At 27.5% G+C, this 23,566-nt stretch overlaps 1 protein-coding gene across 1 annotated transcript in view; it reads left to right on the top strand.

The window, feature by feature from the left end:
• The window catches only part of LOC111613263 (glycerol-3-phosphate acyltransferase 4-like), a 65,698-nt gene extending 46,416 nt beyond the window's left edge, over positions 1 to 19,282 (top strand). The window contains exons 5-9 of the mRNA XM_023354612.1: positions 2,756 to 2,811; positions 11,379 to 11,464; positions 11,554 to 11,682; positions 12,715 to 12,794; positions 16,578 to 19,282. Of these exons, the coding sequence (XP_023210380.1) occupies positions 2,756 to 2,811; positions 11,379 to 11,464; positions 11,554 to 11,682; positions 12,715 to 12,794; positions 16,578 to 16,665 (439 nt within the window). The 3' untranslated portion in view covers positions 16,666 to 19,282. The remainder of the gene's footprint in view (positions 1 to 2,755; positions 2,812 to 11,378; positions 11,465 to 11,553; positions 11,683 to 12,714; positions 12,795 to 16,577) is intronic.
• Positions 19,283 to 23,566: the final 4,284 nt, after the last annotated feature.

Raw genomic sequence — 23,566 nt, 5'->3', positions numbered from 1 at the left:
TCCAGATATTACAGGTTCCGACAAGTAAAGAATTTTTATAGTCCTGCCACAAATAAGCTATATATTGATTATTGACCATTTGTGACATGCTATAACGAGCAAAAATTTAAAAAAACTAATAGGTAGGTTTAAAATTAATAAATACAAATGTATTCTGGCAGTGAATGAGTTAATTATGCTTTCTATTTGCAAAACTCCTCAACCTTAACACAAAATAAGAAAAAAAGTGAATTTTTAAGAAATTTGCGGGATTTCCCGGGATAAGAAAAATTTCCCGGGATATTTCCCGGGTTAAAAAAACAACCGGGATCCCGGGATCCTGGAATCCCGTTTCAGAAACCCTACTTTTAGTTATAGTTAGAGATTTTTTATGGCACTCAGTTATAAGGGCTGTATACATCTAATGCAGTAATTATAAAATTTACATACAAAAATATAAGGGGTACTTGGAGAAACAACTAATGGGCTAATGGGGTACATCAACAAAAAAGGTTGAGAACCACTGATGTAAGTAGTTCAGCTGCTTGTCCACTATTGGTCCAGATTCGACCAATCCTGTCGCGACACGAGTTGGTGATGACGTTTTACCGCATTTTATGAGTCTCTGTTAGTGTCTTTATACGAATACGGTTGCAATTTTTTTGCCGCGATATACGAATTTACATTATATGAACCCGCGTTATAGGGGGGTCTACTTTATTTATTTCATGTTTTGTATGCCATAGTTTTCAAAATTTTGTGTGTTTGAGTTGGGAATCCAGAATAAAAAATCCACTTGATGAAGTTTAGTTAAGTTTCCTATAAGTGTAAAAAAATATGAAATGGACATTAAAGCACCTTCTCTCGTCACTCACAACAATATTATTTTTCTTATTAAACAAATAGAAAAATATCATTAATGTGTTATGTTTTAGAAAGATTAGTCTGATTTAAGAATTATCATTTATGGGTATGAAAGTATTTGTGCTTCTTATATTTAGCTTTATCATAGATCAAGCTAAATGTAAGAAGCAAAATATAATTTTATAAATACTATTTTTAATATGTTAATAAAATACTTTCTAGACTATGATTTCTTTTATTCTGTTGAACATATTAATATGTTCAAATGTTTTAATTTATTTCTGATGAAACGCTTCTTCATCTTCAACTTGAAGAAGACAAAGCACTCTATAGGTCTTAATGAAATAGCAAGAGGATTTAATGTCTCAACTTAATTTCCTTAACTTGAATTTTCTCCAAATCCAAGGTTTTTATGGTTCTGAGTCCAATTTATCTTACTTTCAACTTCCCGACTTGAATTTTAATATATATTTTATCCAAAATGATTCCTAATTATTGGATTTCCATGAAATATTTCGGACAGTTAGTAGTATCTACTGTCCATTGCAGGCAACATTCTAGTCCAAAGTGAGAGGACTTGTCATCTGATCTCAACAAGTTGTACCTATAAAACTGTTTAATTCCATTAGTTAAATTAAACATTTTTCTGCAAGGCATTACATGTGCTGTTTAAAAAAAAAAATTATAAAAAAATTCTTTATATAATGTAACAGAAGTAATATACAAATCTTTTCTAAATTGGCATTTTTCAGTCTATTGTTCTCTAACTTGAATCATATGTAACTTAAAGTTTTTCCTTTCCCTCGGAGCTTTGAGTTACAGAAGTTTACTACATTTGTAGAAAAAGTTTGAATTATCATTGTCTAGTTGAATTTAGCAAAGATATGAAAGATTTAAAAATAATTTAATTAACAAATAATATGTTAATTAAATTAGTCTTAAAATGTAATTTAGCCTTATATATAAATAATAAATATAAGGCTAAATTACTTTTAATGTTAACTGTACAGTTATTTGTATTGGATTTAAAAAAATAAGTTTTCTTGTAAAAGTATGTTTTATTTGTATTATTTAAATTAAATGATAAGTTTTGATAATGTAGAATATTTGGTATCTCAGAGTTTCCACTTTTGCATTATCATTTATTATTTTTAACATCTGTCTTAATTTAAAATTCTACTTATTATTTTTTAAATTAAGGTAGTTAAATATAATAATTTTATTCTAAATATAAAATAAAATAAACCTTTAACTATCCAGCAATAAAAATGTTTAATAAAAACATTTTCAACCGTTTTTAAACGGCCATCTTCAGTTGAACCAATATTAAAAAAGAACGCTAAAAAAGAACACATGAAATACAAATTAAACAGAAACCAAAAATGCACATGCGTAATTCATTGGACTTGTGTCTTCTGAAAATCTGCAAATAACATAAAAATAATAAAGCTGCCAAAAATAGGGGGGAATATATGTTGATTACAAGGTGTTAATCTGCATTATTGTAAAAGGATTTCCGGGCATAAGATAACCCTTCTGCATCTCTATGATTAATGCATCCCTTATTTATGTGTGCCTTGTGTATCTCTATCTTTTCAAGGTGTTTCACTGCTTGCTTGGAATTCATGGCTCGGTTGAAAACGTTTTTATTAAACATTTTTATTGCTGGATAGTTAAAGGTTTATTTTATTTTATATTATTTATTCATTCCAGTATAAGTTCTTGTTTTTATTTATTTATTTATTCTAAATGTTGTGAAAAAAATTGGAATTATTTAAAGTTATCTTACTTTAGATAAATTAGTTTAATCATCTATCTTTTGAAAGTAAAATCTGCAATTTAAAAATGTGGCAATATTTAAGTATTTTAGTATTTTAATAATATTTAATACATAATAAAACTGTGTTTTCAGGCTAAAACAGCATATAGAAGATCCTAACAAGTTGCCAATATTGATATTTCCTGAAGGTATGTATTATATTGATTAAGAATTGAAATTAATTAACATGATATNGCTATCGGCAACGGCGACAAATTAATTGACGTTTTTTTACCCCCTCCGTGAGTCGCATGGGTCTGTCATACCCATGCGACTCGTAAAGCATTTTTTTTCTAAAAAATGAGCGTTGCTATGCAAAAAATTTTAACAGCATGTTAATCTAATTAAAAAGTTTGAGGAATATTAATTTTTTCAAATTTTTCAAAAAATATTTAATAGTAAAAAATTTTGACTGAAAATCGCGTCGGGTCTGTCAGACCCATGCGACTAACAGAAGGTTAAACTTCAAAGCTTTATGCAAAAAAAGGACCATATTTATTCTAATAAATAGTATAGCTGCAAGACAAAAAGTTATAAAGATCCATAAACTGATTCTTAGGTTAATGCCAAATGATTGCCAGATTACAACACACTACGTTAGTGCTACTAATTACTAATTAAATGTCAAGTAATTTGGCCTAGAGGTAGGTGTTAGGTGCTATTGCTTGATAAATTTAATAATTCTAATTAGAATAATTCTAGAAGGTTCTGGAAGAAAAGAATTGGTCCAGAGAGGGATTCAAACCTACAACTCTCGCTTGCTGTGCAAGCATGTTGTTGGCTATGCTATCCAGACTTCTGTCCAATCTTCACTCTTCCAGAACTATTAATTTAGATATAACCATACTGGTTATTCATGGCACTGACTGGAGATGGCTATAGCACCCAGAGTCTATAACTCCCACCGTGACATTCAGCTGGATATTGCTTTACTCTGGCATGGTGTATAAATACAAATAATTTAGAAGCACCTGGAAGAATCTTCTAAATTAGTTATTAAATATTAATTTAATTATAATAATTAAATTTATCAAGAGATGGTGCCTACCTCTAGGTCAAATTACTTGACATTTATAATTAGTAATTAGTAGCATAAATATAGGCTGATGTAATCTGGCAATTGTTTGGCATTAATCAAAAATGTTATAAACAGCACACTGTAATTGTAAGCATACTGTGTATTGAAGGAAGTCTATCTTTCTCCAATAGATAGTATGTTTATTTTAAACTGAAAATCTTCACATTTTATTTATTGTTGTTACTGCTATCAAAATGTATTTCTTACTTGATGTTGAAAGTTTGTTTTTTGAGTATTGCATTGTTTGAATAGTAAAAATAGTTTCATAAAATAAAAAAGTTTCTATGGATTTATTCCATTAACAGGCATCTTGAAATAATAGTTGAATCCAGTTCCCAAAGAATTGAAATAATAGTTGCCAGTATTATGAACTTGTAGGCATTTGAACACAGGATAGAATGTTTAATTAAAGAAAAACAGATTTGTAGGTATAAGATTACAGTGTACATTTATTAGAATGAATACCAATTAATATAAAACATTTCAAAGTTTAATTGCTATTTACTAGTATACTGGATGTAATTTTCATGCTTTGAAAGAATAGTTGCGTGAAAACTCATTTGTTTTAATAATAGTTGTGACTATTATATGAATAAATTCAGTATAAATAGTGCAACTGCAAGATGAAAAAAGTTAGACAATTTGCTGTTCATTAGAATAAAAAGGGTGTCTATTTTGTAATACTCTGAACAATACAATGTATAATCTAATGTTGTTAAATTTAATAACTAAAAATTAAATTAGTCTATTTATTCATATTTCAAAATACATGTATTAGCATACAAAGTCAAGGCTCATAATTATGTAATTTGGTGCAGATTTGAAAGGATGTTAATATACAGATATAATAATCTCATGAATAAAATTTTTACAATAATAGTTATTAATTATAATTTATGAAATTGCATAATTCTGAACAGAAGAATTTTGTTTAGCTTAAATATTGGATATTTTGATTTATTTGTGTTTTAATGATTATATATTCTTATGAACAGTGGTGATATTCGAAATATTTAACAAAGGGTTCGCTAACAGAAACTTTTTCCTTAACCTAACCCCAAGCCCGAGATATCTCGGGCAAGTTACATAGCGTTACATAAAACTCGGGCGTTTGGTCCTCCTAAAAGTTTTGTTTTTTTGGCTTTTTGGAATGTTTTTTAAGTCTCCAAATTTTTTCAAAAATTTTTTTCCGTGCGAAAAAATTTTATCGCGATTTTAATTTACCTTTAATGACGCACGATTCACACTTAATTGCTTTTTAATTGTTTTTTAATGGGAGTTTGATATCAAATTTCATTCATCGTTCTAAAGTTGTAGCGCACGGATTTTACTTCGGTAAAGTTATTTAAAGCTAGTTTCTGATGTCAAAAACGACCTCCGATAGTTTCTAAATTTTTTTAATTAATAGATTTTATTATATATAAGTTTAATTAAGTCGGGGGGGTCGGAAATCGCAATAAAAATTTTAATTTTTTAAAAATATTTAAAAATATACGGCCAACTAGTATTCACCCTACTATAAACCTATCGCCTCCCGAGACTTCTATGAGAATGTCCCGGAAAATCGGACTCCAGCTGTGTTCAAGGTCATCCAGCTGTTTAAACAATGACTCATCAGCGTAAGATTTCACAGAAAGACGAGACAAAGGAAAATAAAATCTGAAGCTTTTTCTTCAAAATTAACGCATTTCTTTCGTTTTTTCAGTTTTAAGTATTTTTTATGTTTAATTACATTAATATCAAAAATTGCTAGAGTCCCAAGGAGTTAATTGCTTTCCCTATGACTTTTTCTCAAGAAAAAACTTTTTAAATCGTTTATTTTATCATTAGGTATTATTATAATAAGAGACAGATGTCATTGTTTCTCGAAATACAATATCTTTTTTATTTCGCTGTCGATAGCCGGACACGTGTTCCGCAGCCATCTTGTATTTTCTCGCGCGCGTGGGATTGTGGGATCCCTCGTATGACTGGATCTAGTTTCAAGAACTCTCTTGAGTCGATCGCGATTAAATCTCGTTTCAGTCGAGATTGAAACGGTCGATGGAGGTTATATGCGAACGGCGACAAGTGGAACATGGCGAACGGGGTATAAGGCTCTAGTTTAGTAGTGTTACAGAGTATAATTCGTATATTTTAATATATTTTTTAAAAGAAACAAAACCGCTGAAAAATGTTACGTGTGTTTAACAACGGGTTCGGAAAACTTTGAAAATGTTAACAACAGGTTCGGCCGAACCTGTGCGAACCCGCTGAATATCACCACTGCTTATGAAGATCTTAAACAGATGATTTTGATTTTATATTTTAATATAAGACTTATATTATTTTCCTTAACTGAGCAATAGATTTTAAAGTAATAGAGATAACAGAGATTTTTATTTACAATAAGTTACTTATTAAAGTGTTATTTAATCATACAAATAACTTTATTAGGATGATAATCCTTGACTACGAATTAACTGTAGATTGGCATTTCACTGTAGGACAAATATATACAACAGTATATTTCCATTTTAGAATTTTTATATAATTTATATAATACATATATTATGAAACTTAAGATCCAATAAATTTATTTATATAAAAAAAATATTTTTTTACTTTTATTTTCTATTTAAAATACAGTAAGACTCCGCTTAACATGGGAGATAGGTTCCTAGATGACAAAGTGCTAAATGGAACAGCATTAAATGAGGTCATTCTAACATAGAGTAAATAGGGAAAGGGGAACACATGACCAAAAATAAGCAAATTTTACTTCAATTTTAAGTTATTTTTATATAATAGGTAACCCTTGTTTAACACGTGAGTTATGTTCCAAAAAATTGCTGTGTTATGTGAATCCGTGTTATACGAAACAAAAAACAAGTACAAAAAGGGGGGTTAGGTTCCAAAAATTAAAAAACATGCTATTATATTCTCATAATTAAGATAAATATTGTTATTAAAATTTTCTTAAGCGATACATATTAATATAAATTAAACAATGTTTTCTTTGTTATCACTAAGCACTATTGGCTTTTCTAGGGCATTTTCTTTTTGGCAAGATATCCTCTGAGCATTTTTCTGCATTATCTTCAGATCCATGCTCTACCTTTTGCAAAAAATACGTTATTGCTTGCTTTTAGTTAAAAGATCTTTATAAATTTCCTTATATAGTGCTAAGCACTTATGAAGAATAAAGCAAGGATGGAATAAGGGAAAACATCTGGCAAGACAAAATCAGAAGTGTCAAGATCTGGCAACACTGAAACAAGTTTTGAGAAGGATTACGTGTATCGACAGAAGGCGGAAAAGAAAATTTACATACTTAAGTACTAATAGTTCATAAAAGTAATTTTTGTAAACTATTAGTACTTAAGTATGTGAAAATTTATTACATTTCATGTTGTACAAGGGTTTCATCCAATTCTCAAACAGTATTTGAGTGAATTCGTGTTATACAGGGATGTTACCAATTCTCGAACTGTGTTAGAGTGAATCTGTGCTATAGAAGTGCCGTGTTATATGAGGGTTACCTGTAATTTGCATAATAATACAGAGCTTAAAGTGACTCACTTTTTTAGCTTTTTTCATAGCTCCTCTCTTTTTTAGCTTTTTCTGAGGCAAACTTGCTTTTTTCACTTCTCATGTGGTATTTATTTATTTATTTTTGTAAATGCATTCAGGAGCAAAATAGTGACCCGCACACCCCCATACTGCAATCCTCCAACATTCAAGCTGCATGAAACATAAATAAATGCAATGAAGCCTTTGGTCCCAAGCAGTTAAGACTGATGACTTCTCCTAAGATGTCTCAATATCAAAGTATTAGTGCTGAAAGTGTTGCTAGTGTGAGCAATGTTGTAGACTCAGGTACCAGTTCAGAACACCAATCATTGCAACAACCAGTGCTTCAAGTTTGTAGTGCAAAAGATGGTGCTTACATTCAGAGCTTATATGGACTATGAAAATGACAGCCAGCAATTATTCATTTGCGTCATGTCATAATATAAAGGAGACAATCAATGCCAAGTGTGCAGACAATCTTCCAAAAGAATTCTCATTGTCACATCAAAAAATGAGATACTTAATCACTGAAGCTTTGGCCCCATATTTCTTTGATCAAATAGTAGATGATGCACAATGGTCATATTATAGCATTTCTTATGATGAGATTTGCAATGTAGAAGATAGAAAATAACTGCAAATACTGATTACATACTGGTCAGAGAAACAACAGGAAGTTGTCTGCAGGCATCTCCAGACCTCATTTATCAGGCATGCAGATGCCAAAACAATTAAATCAAAAATATGCATCTTCAATTGCCAGTATTATCTACCTTTTGATAAATTACTGATGATTGGATGCAATGGACGAAATGTAAACAAAAAAGTATTGTCTAATAAATGAGGAAATTCTGACAACTTGCAAAAAAGGCCTCATCAACATAGGGACTTGCAGCACTCATACAATCCACAATGCCTTTTTGAAAGGCCTGAAAGAGTTGGGCGGAGATGGTAATGATCTCATCATAGCAACACACAGCTTTTTTGATGGGTGGCCCTCTACGAGGGATGAATATACAGAAGTTCAAGAGAAACTTAATTTGCCATGCAACAAATTTATGGAGTATTCATCAACTAGATGACTGACGTTTGGTCCTGCAGCAAAATGACTGATCGAACAATGGGAAGGACTCATATTATACTTCCTAAAGCATATTCCTCAAGAATTCCAGCTTAATGAATAGAGTTTCATATAAGATAATCTCATTCAAAGTCATTGAAGTGTGACCATCAAAGCTGAACTCTATTTGGGAATATCTAGTGCTGAACTATTCACAAAGTTTACTGGGCATTTTTAGTGCAATGATCCTTTAATACATAAACTTTATAGGGAATTGCTTACTCTGGTGTGAAGAAAATTTAATTGTGATGAAGAGGAGAAAACAAGAGAAGTGCAGAAACTGCAGCATGACTTAAACAAAAGAAATTTTTTTAACAAGAAATCAAAAAATGTACCTTGAAATAAATGGCATTTGAAATTTGACATGTTCTATGGAGACACATTCTGGTAGTTATGTTACTCTTCCATTTCCTTTGCTGTATAGCAGTAGAAATTCCATACGGGGCACATGAAAACTTAATGCAGGCCCGTTCTGGATTAATGCAGTCTTACTGGTCAATTTTCTGAAGTATAAACTCAGCCTAGCTATTTTCATATTTAATTTTTTCAGTCCAATTAAAAATCAATCTAATATCATATGCAATGTTATTGACACAAAATGTGTATGTGTTTGTGTGTTTTTTAATAATGCCTCTTTTATTTCACTTTAACACTATTAGCTTTTTTTCAGTGTGAACTTTCTTTTTTCACTTTTTTTTCACTGCCACGACTGCTTTAAGCCCTGAATAATATATGTTAAATAACACAAACATATACACACAGAAGTGTAAAGTTCATTTTTTGTGATGAGGGTCCTGGTTCTTCTGAAATTCTTGTTTTTTGCGATAAAGTTGTGTAGTTTCATTTGTCTTTTTTTTTTTTTTCTTTTTTTCTTTCCTTAAGCAAATGTTAGTATNTGTAAAGTTCATTTTTTGTGATGAGGGTCCTGGTTCTTCTGAAATTCTTGTTTTTTGCGATAAAGTTGTGTAGTTTCATTTGTCTTTTTTTTTTTTTCTTTTTTTCTTTCCTTAAGCAAATGTTAGTAGCAGATTACATCCAAAATGCCTCATCTTGCTTTTGCACTCCTTTCAAAATCTGGATCATTCACTACAATTTGATCAACGATTTCAGTTATCATTACCAAACTTTTACTAAGGAAATCTGTAGAAAAATTCTGTGTTTTTTGTTTTCAGAATCCCTATTTTCCAGTTCTACATGAATTCCTTGTTCTGCCAGTTCTTGAAGGTTGTTGGTAAGGCTCTCACCAGAAACCTGTAGTAACTCCTCAATATCCTGCTGTATCGATTAAACCTAATGCTATAGCAATAGGCTCTTCTCGTTGAGAATTCTTGGATACCATCAGCTATAACTTCTTCCACATTCCATTCATGCATTTATCAGTTAATTCTTGCCAAGCAAAGTTGATATTTTCTATGGCAACCACAATGTTATATTTTTTCCAAAATTGCACAAAACAAACATGGATTTAAGGGAAGTACAGTGCTATGATGAATTGTCATCTTTTGCTGATTGGTTTGTGTTCGTAAATAATTGTATTATATATGAATCAATGAAATGACACGATAATTTGAATCAGTGTAAATTTTGAGCTGCTTTAAGGCTTTGAACAGATCGCATTATATCGAATTAGCATTAATCGAGGCAGTGTTAAGCAGGATATTACTTACTAAAATTACATAATGCAAAAATTGTTTTATAAATAAGAATTTTTTGAAACCAATCATTTAGTTTCAAAAAATAAAGTTATTATAGTTACAGTAATCAAACTATAGATTACTGTAACTATAATAACTTTACATTAGGTAATTTTACTATTTAAAATAATATGTATTTAGAAAATTAAATTTAATAATTCTTTTATTATGTTGAAATAAATTTAATTAAATTTTTAAGTTTTATATACGGTATAGAATGGAAAATAACAACTAATAGCACAAATGTCAAATTTTTGTTTTTTAAATGAATAAATTGATATCTGATGTGTCAATAATTAACATGGCATTCTTACAAAATTGANCTGTATCGATTAAACCTAATGCTATAGCAATAGGCTCTTCTCGTTGAGAATTCTTGGATACCATCAGCTATAACTTCTTCCACATTCCATTCATGCATTTATCAGTTAATTCTTGCCAAGCAAAGTTGATATTTTCTATGGCATCCACAATGTTATATTTTTTCCAAAATTGCACAAAACAAACATGGATTTAAGGGAAGTACAGTGCTATGATGAATTGTCATCTTTTGCTGATTGGTTTGTGTTCGTAAATAATTGTATTATATATGAATCAATGAAATGACACGATAATTTGAATCAGTGTAAATTTTGAGCTGCTTTAAGGCTTTGAACAGATCGCATTATATCGAATTAGCATTAATCGAGGCAGTGTTAAGCAGGATATTACTTACTAAAATTACATAATGCAAAAATTGTTTTATAAATAAGAATTTTTTGAAACCAATCATTTAGTTTCAAAAAATAAAGTTGTTATAGTTACAGTAATCAAACTATAGATTACTGTAACTATAATAACTTTACATTAGGTAATTTTACTATTTAAAATAATATGTATTTAGAAAATTAAATTTAATAATTCTTTTATTATGTTGAAATAAATTTAATTAAATTTTTAAGTTTTATATACGGTATAGAATGGAAAATAACAACTAATAGCACAAATGTCAAATTTTTGTTTTTTAAATGAATAAATTGATATCTGATGTGTCAATAATTAACATGGCATTCTTACAAAATTGATATCATGTTACTGTGTGAGCTGTAGTCAACATTTTGCAAAACTCATCATTAGTTCAACATATCTAAAAATAAATATTTAATAATAAAATTATAATAAAAGTTATTTAATTTCTTGCAATATTATTATTAAAACTTTAATTATAAAGTTATGCTCTAAAAAATTATAAATTTATATATTTATTAAAATATATATATATGTATATTTTAGGAACATGTATCAATAATACCTCAGTCATGATGTTTAAAAAGGGAAGTTTTGAAATTGGTGGATATATATATCCAGTGGCTATCAAGGTAATATATTGAATTTCTTATTTTGTAAATAAGATATGTAGATGTACTGTATATGTATATACATATTATTGTTTTCATTAAATACATAGTATGATTCAAAATTTGGAGATCCATTTTGGGATAGTAGTAGATATGGATATGTTCATTACTTGTTTCGAATGATGTCCAGTTGGGCTATTGTCTGTGATGTTTGGTATTTGCCTCCTATGAAAATATCTGTAAGTAAATTTTATAAATTTATTTTAATAATAAAAATAAAAAATTATTTTAAACTACAGTATTTTCATTTATAAATATCAGTTTATAAATTACTTTTTCTTTTAAGCAATTATATCTTAGAAATCTAGAATTTTAATCAATAAGAAGTTATAAGTAAATATATAGTATAAATACATTCATATTGATTAGTCATTTATATCCTTATTAAATATTCAGCTTTTAGCAGTAAAATTTATTTAAAAGAATTTCATTTTGAAAGTTAAGAAAGAAGATGTTTCAAATAGAACATAACTTTCTATGGAACTACAATTTGCTATAAAAATGAAATAATCAAAATATAATAATAATAATAATAATAATAATAATAATAATAAGAAAAAATCCATAGGGCAATGCAGGCTGGTGCACAAGCTTTTGGTAGGAACACCCATGCCAGTAAGGTCTATGGGGAGAAATGAAGCTAAGAGTGACCACACCCACATTCTGTAGAGATAATTATCATGGTAGTAACCACATCTAACTATGATACCGGCTCGGACATCGACCGGATTAACAAGGTCCGCGTTNCACTACAGAAGGCCACTATATTGAATACATGCCATATTGTTAGGAAATTCCTGAATACAGACACTGACACACTTATTTAATTTTAGTTTTGTTTTGGTTGCTATGCCTTGACTCTGGTCTGGCATAGCACACAGCCACCGGTGTGAGCCGAGTATAACCCACTAAACCCAACATAATAATAATAATAATGTCAGCTATTTGTGTCCTTATTTTCATTTGATTCTCATATCATGGATCATTAATATTTTAGGTAATGGCATTATTATATTATATTTATCTAAAATGTTGTTATTATGCATAGATATATAGTCTTTACACCTTTCAATACAAATAAGTTATATCTGCATTAAATATGGCAATGTTATTTTTATAATGTATTAATATGTTGTTTTTAATACAGAAAAATTAATCTTAGTCTTCTAGATAAGTTTCACAGAAATTCAGTTTTTTAAAATTTTGTTTAGGAAAATGAAACTGCTGTTCAATTTGCAAATAGAGTGAAAGCTGAAATTGCACGAAAGGGTGGGCTTTTAGATTTAATGTGGTAAGTAAAAAAAATTGTTTTTTTCTAATATAACAATAGCTGAATTAATTACTTTAAATGTATAAAAAGACTTTCACCAAAATGAAAATTTATATTTTTGGATCAAGTATTTTTTAATGTATAGCTGAAACTTATACTACTAAACACACCTGATTATATTTGCCGAGTTTTTTTCTTTATTCCAAACGTTTCCAGCCTATTCAGATAGATCATCTTCAGACTTTCACATTCATCGTTCTAATGGAACCTTCATTGTTCTAATGAAAATCGAACAAAAGGTTTTATTAGAACAATGAATGTGAAAGCCTGAAGATGGCCTATCCGAATAGGCTGAAAATGTTTGGAATAAAGAAAAATACTCGGCAAATATAATCAGGTGTGTTCAGTAGTATAAGTAACTAATATTGCTGAGAAGAAGATAGATAGATAGTATAGCTGAAAATAAATTATGTAGGTGAAATGTGGCTTTTAAAAAAATAGTGAAAAATGTATAAAAATGAAGTGTTAGATAAATACAGTTTAACCTGATTATAATATCATTTATGGGACAAGCAACTTTTTGATGTTATAACCGAATGTTGTCGTCTGCGGGGTCATAATTTCAGTCTTATAAAAAATACCAAATGTGTTTAAGAGATATTATAAAATCCATTCTAATTTAACATTGTATGTATTACCATAAAATTATTTCTTAATGGTAATACAGTATAGTGTATCTATTATGGTAATAATAATTTATTATTGTATGTATAAAAGTGCAAACTAAATGTTGTTTAAATCAACTTTATTTACATTATTATGTCTGAGTTTACATCAATGTAATTAAAAATTTCAAAAATTATTTTTTATAAGAAATTTCTATTTGTTTTAAGTTTCAATAATGGTGGCACTTCCGGTTTTGAGAATAATGTCGAATAAAAAGGTTAAACTAATGCATGCCAATTAAAAAGACACAACAACAATATTTGCTTAAAAAGGTGAGTTATTTTAGATTGTAGGTGTTTTTCACCTAAAAATTGTTTATCAGTGTCATTTTCTACATTATACACTTTATTCATTATTTTTGATGAAGTTTTCCGAGACCTGTAAAACATTTTCAATAATGTTATTGCATTATGTGCTTCCCTGGTTGACGGCACTTCATTTTCTCTGTCTGATGTTTTATCTTCATCATCATCATTTTTTCATCTGAAGATATAATTTGCTCAACAATATCTGCATCTGTATAAAATAACACAAGTAACTATGCAGACTAACCAATTGTCACATTGTTTAAAGATGTGGCAAACCTCATCCCACCGAAGTCAGGTGGTGAGAGTACCACCCAAGTCATTCTAGGAAGTGGACTCTGACCCTAGAAACTGAACACGTAGTACATGTACTGTATTTTCTTTGTTAAATAAAATTTGTAATCTAATTTTGTAAATCTGGGAGTGCTTTAAATATGACGTTAAAACAGGGTTTTATGTCATTACAAGTGGGTTTTTTTAACATTATCTAGTATTGTAAAATCATGGAACCGATAAAAATTTGACGTTATATTAGGGTTGTCATTACATCCGATGACATTATAATCAGGTTAAACTGTATATTTGTTTTATAAGAAAGAAATAGGTATTACAGTAATATTTTTACTGTTTTAGGTTATTTTTCTTCTGTTCCTTAATTTTGAACAGTGCTGTTGATTCTTTGTACATTCTACACCAGTTTTGGAACAAGTATTTGGGTAATCATAAAAATCAGTAGAATGTGTTCTATATTACACAGTTAAAACTCAATGATTCATCTCTATAAACTAAAATATTAGGATACCATATTTCAATATATCAATTAAAATGAAAAATGTTTAGGTAAAGGATTATTTCTGTTCAACAATTTTTATAATTTTTTTGATGAATGTAATTGAAATTAAACATTTGTGAATTGTTTCATTTGCAGTTGCTACTCTATAATTGCTTTATTTTATTTTAAAAATATATACACATTTTGTTTGGGCTTGGATTTTGTGTATTTTATAAAACTAAGCTTTAATGCTATTTCTGCCATTGTAAATAATTCCAAGAATTTGTAAAACAATGTGACAATTTACAAAAAACAGTTAATCAGAATTAATGAATCAGGCTTATTAAACTCCCATTTATTATATTGGAATGGGTTAATTAAATACATCTAATTAACCTATTCCAAAATGCATTTTGGCCTTACTGGCCCTTTTTAATTGGACAACATACAAAAAACAGAGTCTATGGTGACTATTGCCAACATTACAATATACTTTACATACATTCCACTATACAATAATTACAAATTATCATTATATTGATATCTAAGGGTTATATCTAAATCTGTAACAATATTATACAAGTCCACAAAAAACTTGGAAATAGTTCTTTTGTCTTATTTATGGTTGTGGTTAATTTTTTTGGAAGGCAGAATACATTCCAATATGGAAAAATTTTTACATATTCAAATAATTATAATAATTAATCTTTCTATTAATTCAATCCAATAATTGTTGAATAATATAAATATTTGAAAGCATGTTAATTAGTGTGTTTTATTTGTAGGTCTAAATTGCATTTAATACTGTATAAGTAAACAATATATATATTATACCTACTATCTGAGAGCATACCTACCAAAAGTTTAATATAGTTATTTTTTTTTTTGTTAATCTAATAAAAAAATATTTGATTATTTAATATAAAAATAAAATGAAATAAAATAAATTATTTATTGTAATTTTAAAAATAAATCTTGTTTTCCCCTTTACAAAAATTTGTCAGTCTTATTAACTTCTAATTTTGAAAATAGTCTGTAATTTGTCGAAAAAGACTTTATTAAATCAATCATTCTCTGTTAATTACCCTTGGAATGATATCAATGTTTCAGTTTTTTTAAATTTTACTTAGGTATGTTTAATCCATAATTTTTGTCTTGTGATGGCAATGATTACAATAGTTTAAAAAAAGTTTTTTCTAAATTATTTTCACAGATATTTCTATTGAAGTGGTTACTTTTGTATAAGTATTTTAATATAATAATAAAAAAAACCTTTTTTTCTAAAAAATATTTTAATCATAAGTGTTGTTCATAGTATGGAAAATACATATAGAATTAAAAAAACAAGCAGACTTTTAAAAACAATTAAACGACTTACTTATTGAACAATTAAACAAACTAATTACAGGCTTATTTTCTTTTAAGAGCAGATATTAAAGTCTAGTTACAATAACTAAATTTTATTATCTATATAGAGAAAATACATTAATACAATTCTTTATTTTAAATTGTTATACTTTTCTTTCATAGCTATCTGATTATATTCTTGAAAGATATTCAAATTTTATGAATAACTTAATTAATCTGTAACTTTAATTCAGATTAAGTTACTGACCGATCTGTTTTTAAGGAAAATTTATCTGAAGTAGGGACATAATACTGTACCTATTACATTTGAAAATGGTGTCTATGCCAATACATAACAATGTAATGAATTTAAAGATTTAGAATATTAAAAATATTTATGAGATAAAAAGTAATTTTATTATTTATTATGAATATTTTGATTAGTTAGAATCATAATTGCTTTAGATTCAATGTAATATATTTTACCATATTTAAATCATACATAGGTATTATAAATATTGAACAAACTAATGCATTTTATAAATGTAGAATAAAAGTCTAAATGTTATAACCCAGATTAGATATTGAAATAACCTTATCCGGAAGTTTAAAATTTATTTGCCGCCGTTGTTTAAATAATAATTATTTTTTCAGGGATGGACAGCTGAAAAGAATACAAGTTAAAAAAGAATGGAAAGAGAAGCAACAAAAAGAATTTAGTAAAAGATTCGTATTAGAATAGAAGAAAATAATAAATTCGGATAGTGGATTGGAAAGAATACTCATAATAACGACCGCAATCAGATATTAGAATGAAACGAAAGCATTTAGTAATTTTTAGAATATAGTACAAAGTTTAATTTAAGTAGCATTAACTTAACAGAAATAGTTAGTTATATTCTAGTCCTCTGTTCCTATTAATAGTTATATGAATTAGAATCTATACAGTTGTAAAAATACTTAAACGAAAAAAGTGATATCCGAAAAATATTTTTTCATAAAATTATAACGATATTTATATTTATTTTTCATAAAGAAAGTTTGCAACCGTTTTATATCTCATACTGTGTAAAATATCCCTTTTTGTATTTTATAAGTGGATAAATTTCATCCACAAACTAACTAACAAGTAAGTACCAAATAGAATTCTAAAGTCTAAATCGATAACGTTATTTTAATAACACTTATTAATCATTTATTTTATTTTTTCAAATTTACAAGAATTCTTTTTAATGAAGTCTTTCATTTTTTGTATCTATAACAATGGCTTAAAATTGAATTCAAATCAAAAACTAATTTAAATTAATTGGTAATTTTAATCCGAACCAAATCAGATTTGATAGAAATATTCGCTTTTGAAATTTAAATTTAATCAAAATCTTTTACGAATTGTACTAGTTTCATTTTAAGTTGTATAAATAACAGTGCAGTCTTAAACTAAATACAACCGGTTAAAGGTCTATCGTAATTTCATACTTTATATTTAATAATATAAATATTTGCCGTTATAAATTTACGTAAAAAATAACTAAGTTTATAATAACAAATATTTACATTAGTAATAATTTTATTAATTTTTTAAATAATTTTTTTAGAATTTAAGAAAATAAAATTAACGATATTAATTGAAAATAAATTAAGCGAATTAACGATATTACTAGGTATTTCGTGATTTTCTGCAATTACAAAATTCCAACGAGTGTAATCATTGTCTCAATTTTAAGATCATTTATTTATTTCAGAAATTTAAAATGTTCTTTCATTTCCCGAATTTAAATGATTTTTTTATTACCGAATGAAAAGAAATATTATTTTTAATATTAAGTAATGTTACGTAACATTAATTACACATTTGGTATTACGTAATTACATATTTTGGTAATAACATTAATTAAAAATGTTATATTACCAAAATAGTGCTCCTCTGTATTTTAATGAAGGATATAAGAACAGATTTGTTATCCGTTCGGATCATAGAAATCACATAAACAGAAAATGAATCAAAATTGTGACTATTACAAATATCGAAGACAAAAAAATCTAATTCAATGCGTTTATTTAAAACGGCATTACGATTTATATCGTGTTATATAAAATACTAATCTAAATAATTATAGCCGAAATTATTATAAAGTTTTTCAATTTAAATACTGCACGATTAATTAACAATTAAATTATTTTATTATTTTTTAATGAATTTATTAACAAGTAAACGTTTCATTCGATTTAGAATTTAGGGCTACTAACCGCCATTGTGGTCTACGTGCATATTAGATTTTAAATTAGCATCCCGACGTAATTTGAAAAATCTGCTATTTTTCATAGTGTCCATATTCTTACTATTTGTTAACGCCATTTTATTAGTCTTTTTTTCATACGGAATTTCCCGACAAAATGAACTCCCACAGCGCGAGCTAATTATCTGGCTTTTTATCCGAATTATGAATGACACGAGTCCGGTGGGAAATAAGTTTCGAATAAGAATTGGACACGTAACTTAAGAAACGTTGCCGGGAACTGTTGACGGCCGTTTCTTCTACGTAAAGGATATCGTCTCTTTATATTTTAATAAAACTTGTGGATTAAAAGTCGAATTTTATTAAGACAAAAGTCGACTTTGGCAGCCGGTAGAATCGTTAAGCAATATTAAAAAAATAGCCTACTTGTAGTCTCTCTTATATTATGGACGGAAACTTTCTCGTTTTTAAAGCCGATATTCCTTGCTGTTTACGCATTCTTTCAAAAGAATTAAAATAAAAAGAAATAAACTTTAAAATTATTTAATTACGTCCGCAATTATAACTTTCGGTGGATCTTCCAAATTGAAATTCGGACAGAAGACTGTTTCCGAGCAAGGATCGAATTATCTCGTTAAAGATTAATAAAGGTCTTTCTCGATGACCCCGACGATATACATACATATAAAAGTATTGTAATTGGAAACTCGGAAACGATGCGTCGTTGGTTAGTTTATATTTTTGAGTTTCGTAATTTAGGTAAATTATTATTTTGTTTTGTTGGTGATGTCTCGACTCGACTATTATAAACGAAAACCGTACGGTTAAATAATTTCTTGGAATGCCGCATTTGAAAGAATATCGTGGCCTTTGCGACTTACTCGATAATCTCATAACAGAATCTCGAATTTTTAACCTTTAAATTGTCCTTGTTGTTGTTTTCTAACATATTTATTTGTTTTCAGAAAAAAAAAAACAAATTTTCATGCTCTATTTAATTTTCTTACGTAATAATTATATTAATGAAGCGTAATAATAATTCGTTTTGACAGTACGAGTTACATTTCTAACGCAACCGATTTCTACTGGTTGTCGGAGGGACCAACCCGCGATTAAGGATAATTATCCATTTTGGNATTGTTAGGAAATTCCTGAATACAGACACTGACACACTTATTTAATTTTAGTTTTGTTTTGGTTGCTATGCCTTGACTCTGGTCTGGCATAGCACACAGCCACCGGTGTGAGCCGAGTATAACCCACTAAACCCAACATAATAATAATAATAATGTCAGCTATTTGTGTCCTTATTTTCATTTGATTCTCATATCATGGATCATTAATATTTTAGGTAATGGCATTATTATATTATATTTATCTAAAATGTTGTTATTATGCATAGATATATAGTCTTTACACCTTTCAATACAAATAAGTTATATCTGCATTAAATATGGCAATGTTATTTTTATAATGTATTAATATGTTGTTTTTAATACAGAAAAATTAATCTTAGTCTTCTAGATAAGTTTCACAGAAATTCAGTTTTTTAAAATTTTGTTTAGGAAAATGAAACTGCTGTTCAATTTGCAAATAGAGTGAAAGCTGAAATTGCACGAAAGGGTGGGCTTTTAGATTTAATGTGGTAAGTAAAAAAAATTGTTTTTTTCTAATATAACAATAGCTGAATTAATTACTTTAAATGTATAAAAAGACTTTCACCAAAATGAAAATTTATATTTTTGGATCAAGTATTTTTTAATGTATAGCTGAAACTTATACTACTAAACACACCTGATTATATTTGCCGAGTTTTTTTCTTTATTCCAAACGTTTCCAGCCTATTCAGATAGATCATCTTCAGACTTTCACATTCATCGTTCTAATGGAACCTTCATTGTTCTAATGAAAATCGAACAAAAGGTTTTATTAGAACAATGAATGTGAAAGCCTGAAGATGGCCTATCCGAATAGGCTGAAAATGTTTGGAATAAAGAAAAATACTCGGCAAATATAATCAGGTGTGTTCAGTAGTATAAGTAACTAATATTGCTGAGAAGAAGATAGATAGATAGTATAGCTGAAAATAAATTATGTAGGTGAAATGTGGCTTTTAAAAAAATAGTGAAAAATGTATAAAAATGAAGTGTTAGATAAATACAGTTTAACCTGATTATAATATCATTTATGGGACAAGCAACTTTTTGATGTTATAACCGAATGTTGTCGTCTGCGGGGTCATAATTTCAGTCTTATAAAAAATACCAAATGTGTTTAAGAGATATTATAAAATCCATTCTAATTTAACATTGTATGTATTACCATAAAATTATTTCTTAATGGTAATACAGTATAGTGTATCTATTATGGTAATAATAATTTATTATTGTATGTATAAAAGTGCAAACTAAATGTTGTTTAAATCAACTTTATTTACATTATTATGTCTGAGTTTACATCAATGTAATTAAAAATTTCAAAAATTATTTTTTATAAGAAATTTCTATTTGTTTTAAGTTTCAATAATGGTGGCACTTCCGGTTTTGAGAATAATGTCGAATAAAAAGGTTAAACTAATGCATGCCAATTAAAAAGACACAACAACAATATTTGCTTAAAAAGGTGAGTTATTTTAGATTGTAGGTGTTTTTCACCTAAAAATTGTTTATCAGTGTCATTTTCTACATTATACACTTTATTCATTATTTTTGATGAAGTTTTCCGAGACCTGTAAAACATTTTCAATAATGTTATTGCATTATGTGCTTCCCTGGTTGATGGCACTTCATTTTCTCTGTCTGATGTTTTATCTTCATCATCATCATTTTTTCATCTGAAGATATAATTTGCTCAACAATATCTGCATCTGTATAAAATAACACAAGTAACTATGCAGACTAACCAATTGTCACATTGTTTAAAGATGTGGCAAACCTCATCCCACCGAAGTCAGGTGGTGAGAGTACCACCCAAGTCATTCTAGGAAGTGGACTCTGACCCTAGAAACTGAACACGTAGTACATGTACTGTATTTTCTTTGTTAAATAAAATTTGTAATCTAATTTTGTAAATCTGGGAGTGCTTTAAATATGACGTTAAAACAGGGTTTTATGTCATTACAAGTGGGTTTTTTTAACATTATCTAGTATTGTAAAATCATGGAACCGATAAAAATTTGACGTTATATTAGGGTTGTCATTACATCCGATGACATTATAATCAGGTTAAACTGTATATTTGTTTTATAAGAAAGAAATAGGTATTACAGTAATATTTTTACTGTTTTAGGTTATTTTTCTTCTGTTCCTTAATTTTGAACAGTGCTGTTGATTCTTTGTACATTCTACACCAGTTTTGGAACAAGTATTTGGGTAATCATAAAAATCAGTAGAATGTGTTCTATATTACACAGTTAAAACTCAATGATTCATCTCTATAAACTAAAATATTAGGATACCATATTTCAATATATCAATTAAAATGAAAAATGTTTAGGTAAAGGATTATTTCTGTTCAACAATTTTTATAATTTTTTTGATGAATGTAATTGAAATTAAACATTTGTGAATTGTTTCATTTGCAGTTGCTACTCTATAATTGCTTTATTTTATTTTAAAAATATATACACATTTTGTTTGGGCTTGGATTTTGTGTATTTTATAAAACTAAGCTTTAATGCTATTTCTGCCATTGTAAATAATTCCAAGAATTTGTAAAACAATGTGACAATTTACAAAAAACAGTTAATCAGAATTAATGAATCAGGCTTATTAAACTCCCATTTATTATATTGGAATGGGTTAATTAAATACATCTAATTAACCTATTCCAAAATGCATTTTGGCCTTACTGGCCCTTTTTAATTGGACAACATACAAAAAACAGAGTCTATGGTGACTATTGCCAACATTACAATATACTTTACATACATTCCACTATACAATAATTACAAATTATCATTATATTGATATCTAAGGGTTATATCTAAATCTGTAACAATATTATACAAGTCCACAAAAAACTTGGAAATAGTTCTTTTGTCTTATTTATGGTTGTGGTTAATTTTTTTGGAAGGCAGAATACATTCCAATATGGAAAAATTTTTACATATTCAAATAATTATAATAATTAATCTTTCTATTAATTCAATCCAATAATTGTTGAATAATATAAATATTTGAAAGCATGTTAATTAGTGTGTTTTATTTGTAGGTCTAAATTGCATTTAATACTGTATAAGTAAACAATATATATATTATACCTACTATCTGAGAGCATACCTACCAAAAGTTTAATATAGTTATTTTTTTTTTTGTTAATCTAATAAAAAAATATTTGATTATTTAATATAAAAATAAAATGAAATAAAATAAATTATTTATTGTAATTTTAAAAATAAATCTTGTTTTCCCCTTTACAAAAATTTGTCAGTCTTATTAACTTCTAATTTTGAAAATAGTCTGTAATTTGTCGAAAAAGACTTTATTAAATCAATCATTCTCTGTTAATTACCCTTGGAATGATATCAATGTTTCAGTTTTTTTAAATTTTACTTAGGTATGTTTAATCCATAATTTTTGTCTTGTGATGGCAATGATTACAATAGTTTAAAAAAAGTTTTTTCTAAATTATTTTCACAGATATTTCTATTGAAGTGGTTACTTTTGTATAAGTATTTTAATATAATAATAAAAAAAACCTTTTTTTCTAAAAAATATTTTAATCATAAGTGTTGTTCATAGTATGGAAAATACATATAGAATTAAAAAAACAAGCAGACTTTTAAAAACAATTAAACGACTTACTTATTGAACAATTAAACAAACTAATTACAGGCTTATTTTCTTTTAAGAGCAGATATTAAAGTCTAGTTACAATAACTAAATTTTATTATCTATATAGAGAAAATACATTAATACAATTCTTTATTTTAAATTGTTATACTTTTCTTTCATAGCTATCTGATTATATTCTTGAAAGATATTCAAATTTTATGAATAACTTAATTAATCTGTAACTTTAATTCAGATTAAGTTACTGACCGATCTGTTTTTAAGGAAAATTTATCTGAAGTAGGGACATAATACTGTACCTATTACATTTGAAAATGGTGTCTATGCCAATACATAACAATGTAATGAATTTAAAGATTTAGAATATTAAAAATATTTATGAGATAAAAAGTAATTTTATTATTTATTATGAATATTTTGATTAGTTAGAATCATAATTGCTTTAGATTCAATGTAATATATTTTACCATATTTAAATCATACATAGGTATTATAAATATTGAACAAACTAATGCATTTTATAAATGTAGAATAAAAGGCTAAATGTTATAACCCAGATTAGATATTGAAATAACCTTATCCGGAAGTTTAAAATTTATTTGCCGCCGTTGTT

This window comes from Centruroides sculpturatus, unplaced genomic scaffold, assembly GCF_000671375.1.
Source record: "Centruroides sculpturatus isolate CEXI.00-Female unplaced genomic scaffold, Cexi_2.0 scaffold1534, whole genome shotgun sequence".
NCBI lineage: Eukaryota > Metazoa > Arthropoda > Arachnida > Scorpiones > Buthidae > Centruroides > Centruroides sculpturatus.
The sequence above is the reverse complement of the archived record's forward strand: the minus strand, read 5'-3'. Positions and strand labels throughout refer to the sequence as shown.